Source organism: Dreissena polymorpha, chromosome 1 (assembly GCF_020536995.1).
Source record: "Dreissena polymorpha isolate Duluth1 chromosome 1, UMN_Dpol_1.0, whole genome shotgun sequence".
Classification (NCBI taxonomy): Eukaryota; Metazoa; Mollusca; class Bivalvia; order Myida; family Dreissenidae; genus Dreissena; species Dreissena polymorpha.
Window position 1 is genome coordinate 39,199,214 of NC_068355.1, and position 9,545 is coordinate 39,208,758.

Here is a 9,545-nt window from a genome sequence, read left to right on the forward strand (position 1 = left end):
TCAAATATATATATAACAAGGTATGCAACTCAAAATCACCCCAAAACGGGGTGCATCGATTTGAACAGCCATATCTTCATCAATTGTGCAGCGATTTTCACGATCTCGGTCTTATTGAACGCAGAAATGAATTTCCTCTCTGGAAATGTATATGTCTTGCAATATTTTTACACATGCTGGGTCAACTTTTAAGAAAAAACACGATACACAACTTGCATGACCCAGTTGACACTGATATATATGTATTTAGTGAAAACATGTGAACAGTCTAGAAGACACATTTTATGCCAAATCTTCATGACATTTGATCAGAACATTTTTTTTCCTGGATACGACGGTTGAGTTCAAAAATAGTTTTGATCCATCTAGTTTAAAGTTATATATATTGTTTTTTGTTGTTTTCAATGTATTTATGTTAACAGAAACTTAGCATTCATTCCAATTAATGCCTAACACACATTTAAACACCAGAGAAGCAGTATAAAAGGGCCACAAACTCACAAAATGTCTACTTTTCAGTTGTACACTGGTGTGTAAACAGCAGAAAACAAAAATGATTATTTTCAAAATATTTAAGTTTGTATTTAATATTTTCCAATGAAATTTGACATACATATACTTTAGTATACAAACAATATGTATGTGTAATTTGGTGGTTGTAAATTATATAGTTATTGACATACAGAAAACAGCTTTTTGTTGTCTGCTTGAAATTCAAATTTCCCTGTAAATGCTAAGCACTTGAAAGGCTATAAACTTCTCTCAGCCAATAGCTAGCGGAAAACTCAAATCAAGTTTACATGTAAATACTGATTCAACACTATACCAAATTGCTGTCTGCTTAAACAGGTGTTTCTGTTTATAAACACTGTAATGTTATCAGCAAATCACTGGCAGATAAACCCAGCCCACTAGTTAATGTAGGTTAACATTTTACCACAGCAAAATCAAGCAAGTGAGATCTGGCTTTTAAAACAAACAAATTCATACTTCGATAGAAATTAACACCTGTTTTAATGGAGCAGAGTGACATTGATGTTTGAGCAATATCTGAAAGTACAAAAACATTGTCCATATAAGATTATGGATTTTACATCAGCATATTTTAGATCTGTTGGATCACAATAGAAAGCTGGAACCACTTGATAGAAGTTTACAAGTGTGTAAAGTGTAAACAGTTATGTAACACAAGTATCACATGTGCATTGAAAAATGCATCAATCACTATGGCCTTTATATATCAAGCACTGTCCAAGCATTTTGGGGAAAAGTAAAGTTTACAACGCTTACTTATCATTAATACTTCTCAGGTGAGCGACCAGGGCCACCATGGGTCTTTTGTAAGAGTTACATTTTTGATACTGAAAATAATTTCTGATTTTGTTATGCATATTATTGAAATATTATCTAGGCTTCAGCAAGCATATCAGACCCAGCCTGCCCAGTCTCAGTCAGGAATACGTCTGCCCATAAACTGGACAAAAATGCAGGTATGTATGATCATAAAAGTGAATTTTTTACATCCATAAAGTATTGGAAAACAGCACTCTCCCATTTTTTTCCAAAATTCCAAACATCCATCAGAAAAAATGTCTCAAAATGAAGTGAAATAACATAACTGGCATATTACAAATACATTTCCAAGTTATTTGTAACCACTAGAACCTTGCATAAATAAATAGGGTTTGATAAAGCAAGGTGTTAAATCAGTAAAGCCATTTCGGCTGTTATTTCCTATCGATTTCGGGGGCCAAGTTACTATTTTTTATATCACAAACAGTGTGTTTCTGCAATAAAGTAAGTCATAAGTACTAGGAACACAAAGTCATCCAAGGTCATCAGACTAGTTGATTCCTGCAACTTTCTAAGTATGACTTAAAGACATACACTTTATAAAATCCTGTCAGCTAATATTTTCTGTTAGAGAACTTCTGTTGAAACTTGTCTTGAACAGTTATAACCTTTGATTTGTAGGCCAAATTGTTTTAGGCATCAAGTCAATCATCAATTGGACAATTCTTCAATGATGAGAACAAATAAGTTGTCCTTATATCTCTTGCCTGCCGTAATTACTCAATGTTTTCGGACACTTAAAAATAATAAAAAATTTTCGTGTCCGAAAACATATATACTAAAATATTCACAAAATGCAGGTGTCCAAAAACTTAAAGTCGAAAATTGAAGTGTCCGAAAATAGCGTAAATTGTATCAACGACTACCGGTAATAGCATGCACTTGTAAAATACCATGCCGTTTAGTATAAATTACAGTTATATATATTTGCACTGCATTTTAAATAATTTTAAATGCTTAATTCATTTGACAGAAAGTTACTACAAGGTTGTACTTTGACCAACGAGTTCAAAGATGAGAATGTGACGTACCGATACTCGCTAGTATGAACCTGTAATTAACACAAAAAAGCAAACTATGAATTCTTTGTTTGTTCATTTCAGATACATGTAGTTGTTTTCTAACACCTTTCATTGTTTGTAAAACTTGCAATAGGGTGCATCACACTTTGAAGCGTTTAGTATTTGTCACAGTTATTTTACTAAGAAGGGGTAGGACCATTGCAGTAGATAATTGAACTGTTAATCGGTACTGCCCCTGGTAAGTGTCATAACGCTTATGCTATCAGGCGAAACCATTGTTTAATACCGGTTTACAAGGTTATTTACCCAATAACGCAATGTAATGGTCCGTTGCCCTCAGACATGCACCTTCCATGTTTTATGATGCTAATCTGGTTGTAAAACTCCATGATCAAAGTGTCATTAGATATCGAAAACAGGATCGAAATTTGATAAAATAGGGCTGTAAAATATTCTGTCGGAAAACTTAGAGACATAAATAATGGACGAACAATCGTGTGTCCGAAAATTAAGAGTCATGAAAAATAATTATTTTTGCTAAAAAAGGGGGTGTCCGAAAACTTAGAGTGTCCGAAAACATAGAGTTATTACGGAATGTGGTATAATGTATTGTCCTATTTGGTAATGTAAATTTATAAACCATACAGGCTCTTAAGTCTTATATTTCTTTCCTAGGTGAATGAAGTGGTAAAGGTTAACCTGAACGTGACAGATTCCATGGAGGGACAGGAGTATGCAGAGGTTGAAAAGCACTTCATGAAGACCATGCCTCATGTCACAATCGTGTCCATCACCCGTGTCCAGAACGCACAACTCTGGGAACACTACAACTTGTGAGACCTACTTCTTTTATAATCTAGCAGGGAGAAAGTTCATTGGAGGCATTTTTTTGTCCTTTTTAGCTTACCTGATTGCTCAGGTGAGCTTTTGTGACCGGTCTTTGTCTGTCGTATGTCCGTCTGTCCGTCCGTCCGTTAACATTTGCTCGTAAACACTCTATAGGCCACATTTCTTGTCCCATCTTCATGAAACTTTGTCAGAAGCTTTGTCCCAATGAAATCTCGGCCGAGTTCGAAACTGGGTAGTGCCCGGTCAAAAACTAGGTCACTAGGTCAAAAAAAAGAAAAACCTTGTAAATACGGGTAAATACTGTAGAACTCACATTTCATGCCCAATCTTCATGTAACTTTGTCAAAATGTTTGTCTTAATGATATCTTGGTTGAGTTCAAAAGTGGTTCCGATCTCTTGAAAAACATGGCCGCCAGTGGGCGGGGCAGTTTCCTTATTTGGCTATAGAGAAACCTTGTAAACACTCTAGAAGTCACAATTTTTGCCCAATCTTCATGAAAGTTATTTAAAACATTGGTTCAATTGATGTCTCGGACGAGTTCGAAAATAGTCGAGATCGGTGAAAAAACATGGTCGCCAGTGGGCGGGGCATTTTTCTCTATTTGTATATAGTGGCAGTTTTCCTTATTTGGCTATAGAGAAACCTTGTAAACACTCTAGAAGTCACAATTTTTGCCCAATCATCTTGAAAGTAGGTCAAAACATTGGTTTTATTGATATCCTGGACGAGTTTGAAAATGGTCGGGATAGGTGAAAAACATGGCCGCCAGTGGGCGGGGCATTTTTCTCTATATGTATCTAGTGAAAACATGTGAACAAAGTAAGTCACATTTTTGGCCCAATTTTCATGAAATTTGCTCAGAACATTTGTTTCCTTGATACAAGAGTTGAGTTCAAAAATGGTTCCGGTCAGTTGAATAACATGGCTGCTGGGAGAGGGACAATTTTCTCATTATGCCCCCCCCCCCTTTCGAAGAAGAGGGGTTATATTGTTTTGCTCATGTCGGTCCGTCCGTCCACCAGAGGGTTTTCGGATGATAACTCAAGAACGCTTATGCCAAGCATCATGAAGCTTCATAGGTACATTGATCATGACTCGCAGATGACCCCTATTGATTTTCAGGTCACTAGGTCAATGTTCAAGTTCACAGTGACCCGAAATAGTAAAATGGTTTCCGGATGATAACTCAAGAACGCTTATGCCTAGGATCATGAAACTTCATAGATACATTGATCATGACTTGCAGATGACCCCTATTGATTTTCAGGTCATTAGGTCAAAGGTCAAGGTCACGGTGACCCAAAGCAGTAAAATGGTTTCCGGATGATAACTCAAGAACGCTTATGCCTAGGATCATGAAACTTCATGGAAACATTGATCATGACTCGCAGATAATCCCTATTGATTTTCAGGTCACTAGGTCAAAGGTCAAGGTCACGATGACCCGAAATAGTAAAATGGTTTCCGGATAATAACTCAAGAACGCTTAGGCCTAGGATCATGAAACTTCATAGGTACATTGATCATGACTGGCAGATGACCCCTATTGATTTTCAAGACACTAGGTCAAAGGTCAAGGTCACATTGACCCGAAATAGTAAAATGGTTTCCAGATGATAACTCAAGAACGCTTATGCCTAGGATCATGAAACTTCATAGGTACATTGATCATGACTTGAAGATGACCCCTATTGATTTTCAGGTCACTAGGTCAAAGGTCAAGGTCACGGTGACCTGAAATAGTAAAATGGTTTCTGGATGATAACTCAAGAACGCTTATGCCTAGGATCATGAAACTTCATAGGTACAATGATCATGACTCGCAGATGACCCCTATTGATTTTCAGGTCACTAGGTCAAAGGTCAAGGTCATGGTGACCTGAAATAGTAAAAAGGTTTCTGGATGATAACTCAAGAACGCTTATGCCTAGGTTCATGAAACTTCATAGGTATATTGATCATGACTCGCTGATGACCCTTATTGATTATCAGGTCACTAGGTCAAAGGTCAAGGTCACAGTGCCAAAAAACGTATTCACACAATGGCTGTCAAGGTCACGGTGACTCAACTTAGGAAAATGGTTTCCGGATGATAACTCAAGAATGCTTACGCCTAGGATCATGAAACTTCATAGGTACATTGATCATGACTCGCAGATGAAATTATGATGAAACTTGACCAGGATGTTTGTCTGGACAATATCTAGGTCAAGTTTGACATTTGGTAAAGATTGAATGAACCTACTCCTCTCAGGTGAGCGAACTAGGGCCATCTTGTTTGGTTTCTTTAGGTTTTAAACCACAAAAGATGTTTTACGTTTGTGGAGCAAACTTCCTCTGAATAGCTTAAGCAATAAAAGAGGAAATATGTTATCAACATGAAGTTTAAATGTGTAAAACACTTCATCTTAAGATATCTACCCATTTCTGATTTGCCTGCAAGTGAACTTAAATGAGTAATTTTGGTATGGATGCTATGTAAGTGACACATTAAGCATTGCCAGCCATCCTGTATTTAGTATTTAACCTGTTTTTATACCCCCACAAACGAAGTTTAGGAGGGTATATAGGAGTGAGCATGTCTGTCGGTGAGTCAGTCTGTCGGTCCGTATTAAGTGTCCGCTCTCTAATTCAAGTTGTTGTCATCCGATCTCCACCAATCTTGGTCAGATGTTGTATCTAGATGATGTCTAGGTCAAGTTCGAATATAGGTCATGCTGGGTCAAAAACTAGGTCAAGGGGTCACTTAGTGCGTTTAAAACATTGAGCATGGTGTCTGCTCTCTAACGCACAGTATATATGTTAAGCAGCGTGCTCGGGCAATGGTTTTTAACCAAAATCCTGAGGGTAAATAACCCCATCAGTCAGGCCGCTCTCTAATTCCAGTAGTTTTCATCCAAGCTTCACCAAACTTGGTCAGAAGTTGTATGTATATGATGTCTAGGTCAAGTTCGAACATGGGTCATGGCAGGTAAAAACTAGGTCACGGGGTTACTAAGTGCGTTTTAAACATTGAGCATATGGTGTCCGCTCTCTTATTGAAGAAGTTTTCATCGGATCTTCACCACACTTGGTCAGAAGTTGTATCTAGATGATGAGTTGGTCAAGTTCTAACCTGGGCCATGCCGGGTCAAAAACTAGGTCACAGGGTCACTTAGTGCGTTTTAAACATTGAGCATGGTGTCCGCTGTTTTTTGTAAAGACAACATGCAAAATATTCTGTGAAAATTTGGCATGTGGGGTTATTCGTCACGTCTGTGACAAAGCTCTAGTTCTTGTTGTTTTAGAAGGGAGCTATTCAAAGAAGATATCTCATGTTCAAGACAAAAACATGCTAAATTATTTTTAAAAAAAAGAATTCAGTTTGTCCCAATTAATATACAATATACATGAAGTTGATGATGTCTTCATTTGTTTTCAGAAAGAAACGAGAGATGGAAAGGAAATACGGTCAGGGTTCAGCAAATGAACTTCACCTCTACCATGGTACCAAGCCAGATATCATAGAAAATATCATTCATGACAACTTTGACTTTCGTATCTCAGGTTCAAGAGTAGGGGCCTTATATGGTGATGGCTCTTATTTTGCAACGACATCCAAATATTCCGATCTTTATTCTTCAGTTGACCAAAACGGCCACAAATTTATGTTTGTTGCCAAAGTTCTGGCGGGAAAAACCTGCATGGGACAGGCTGGTTTGAAGCGTCCCCCACAGATAGACCCAAATGATTTCAAGAAAGGATATTACGATGCTGTTGTTAACCAAGTTCTGGCTCCAACAATATACTGTGTGTTTGATATGAACCAGTATTATCCTGAATACTACATTAAATATTACTAAATGGCATGGAGGTTTTTCGCTCAGTCCTCTTCCAAATGTATATGAATGTCCATCTGTGTCAGGTGTAGTTTATATAAGACATGGAAAACTGCATGAAGTAACCTATGACATAAAAGTGACTAGCAAGGCAGACCGAAAGTGTAAAGGGACAGAAGCCGAAGACCATGATCATCATTATGCCATTTGGGCCAAAGGTCTAGTTTTCTATTGCTTGCATTGTCCTGAACATTTTAATCATGTATCAATCAGTATACAATCAGCAATTTAATAGCATTGATAAATACTGAAATCGTTTTTTAAGTTGCCTTTGAAATGTTAGATTTGTTCACTATTAGTTACTAATAGTTATCAGTTTATCAGTTTTAAATACTAGTAATTGTCGCACCAAAATACAATAAAACGTAACCTGTCTGGTTACAACATTAGTCAATATTAAGTATGGGTAGTCCATATTTAGCACGCAGGGTCCATTTAAGAAAATATACCCCTTATACACTTTATTCCCTTTATCATATTTTACACACCAATAGCGGTAATATAGATGAAGAACGACAAATCTAAGTGAGTTTGTTTGTACAAGTTTATAAACTTATTGTGTATGTTAGTTGTGTGTAATTTATTGTTTCCATTCTGCACTGTGTATTTTGCCTCCTGATAAAGCTTTTTATAATCCTGCCAAATTAAGTATTTTACATTTGTCCCTCATTCTTTCATGCTTGTGTGCGCCATAAACTTCAATTAAAGATATTTTGAGAAAAAATAGCTCAGCTATTTGCTTTAATTAGAAGTTATGTTTGAGGTATTGGTTTCAAGGACAGGATCACATTTTAAGATCAAGGTCACAGGAAAATGATTCTTTTGTTTTTCCATGCAGAAACATGTCCATACGCGGATTTCTCCCTTTAAGATTTTATTCATTGCATTGTGTAGCTGTTTCAAAGTTGCACTGGGCGCCTCCAACTGTTGTTACTATTTTTTATTGCTTAAATGTTGAGATGAAGATTGTTAAATCAAAGCTAAGATGTGAATTCAGATTAAATTGATGTATTTTAAATATTCTTATAAATTGCTTCGTGACCTTCTATTTAATATGGAGAGTTCACTTTTTCTGGCTTTAAGAAAAAGTAATTACAAGTTATTATCTTGCATATTTTTACATTCTTTTTTTTTGTAAGGAATTTAGCTTGTGAAAATGTCAAACATGTACAGAAGTACTAACGGTACCTTATGTGATGATTTCTTATACTTGTACATCGATAACGGGTGTTTTTTAACGTAAGTCAAATCTATATTGAAACAAAAAGACATTTCAAGAAAAAATGAAAATGCTTATTGAAACATATGATTATCATGAAATGTTTTTATATTTAAACAATGTTCTAACAAAGGCTCCTTCAACACCAAGTACTTGCCGTTTTGTTAAGTTGATGTTATTTTATTTAGTTAATGAACTGTATTATAGGTAGCTATATCATATTGCAATATATATTTGATTGCATAGGGATATTTTTGCATTTTAAGCATTAAACGAAGTCTATAACTGTAGATCAAACTTTATGTTGCCTATAAAAAGTGCACATGAGTAAAATGTTTTGTTGAAAATGCATGAATACACCATGTCATGGACATCTTTTTTCGCACTGTCACATGCTTTGAAAAGCAATGTTCTAGAAACATGTACACCCTCCCTCTTTTTAAATTTAAACTCTTAACTGCTGTTCATTTCAGACAATCATGGGTGGATGTATTGTGGAAGATGACAAATCCGTATAAACGATATTGTTGTGTATACAGTATGCCTGTTTGTTTGAATCCCATTATTAGTGTGTTAAGAATGAGTTTTGTATTAAATTGTTTAAATCGGTTTTAGCATAATATTTTCTATGCGAGTGCTTTTATGCTCCCCCAAAATTAATTTTGGCAGCCGGTTCTGGTCGGATGATTTTTCACAGAGTTATGGCCCTTTGAAATTTTCCATTAACTGTACATATAGTGCAATTCTTGTCCGGGCTATTTCTCAGCAACTTATGACCCAAATTCAATGAAACTTTATGGGAAGCTTCACTACCAAAAGGAGATGTGCATATTATAAGCCGGTTCTGGTCGGATGATTTTTTACAGAGTTATGGCCCTTTTAAATTTTCCATTAACTGTACATATAGTGCAATTCTTGTCCGGGCTATTTCTCAGCAACTAATGACCGGAATTCAATGAAACTTTATGGGAAGCTTCACTACCAAGAGGAGATGGGCATATTATCAGCCAGTTCTCGTCGGATAATTTTTCACAGAGTTATGGCCCTTTGAAATTTTCCATCGTACATCAAGTGCAATTCTTGTCCGAGCTATTTCTCAGCAACTTATTACAGGAATTCAATGAAACTTTATGGGAAGCTTCACTACCAACAGGAGATGTGCATATAATCAGCCGGTTATTGTCGGATGATTTTTCACAGAGTTATGGCCCTTTGAAATTTT

General features: G+C 36.2%; 1 protein-coding gene across 2 annotated transcripts in view; it reads left to right on the plus strand.

Annotated features, from left to right (window-relative positions):
• The window catches only part of LOC127877309 (E3 ubiquitin-protein ligase MIB2-like), a 37,190-nt gene extending 28,257 nt beyond the window's left edge, over window positions 1–8,933 (plus strand). For both annotated transcript variants that reach the window (XM_052423029.1, XM_052423034.1), the window contains exons 18-20: window positions 1,412–1,490; window positions 3,051–3,208; window positions 6,648–8,933. In XM_052423029.1, coding sequence (XP_052278989.1) covers window positions 1,412–1,490; window positions 3,051–3,208; window positions 6,648–7,068 — 658 coding nt within the window. In that variant the 3' untranslated portion in view covers window positions 7,069–8,933. The remainder of the gene's footprint in view (window positions 1–1,411; window positions 1,491–3,050; window positions 3,209–6,647) is intronic.
• The last annotated feature ends 612 nt before the right edge of the window (window positions 8,934–9,545 follow it).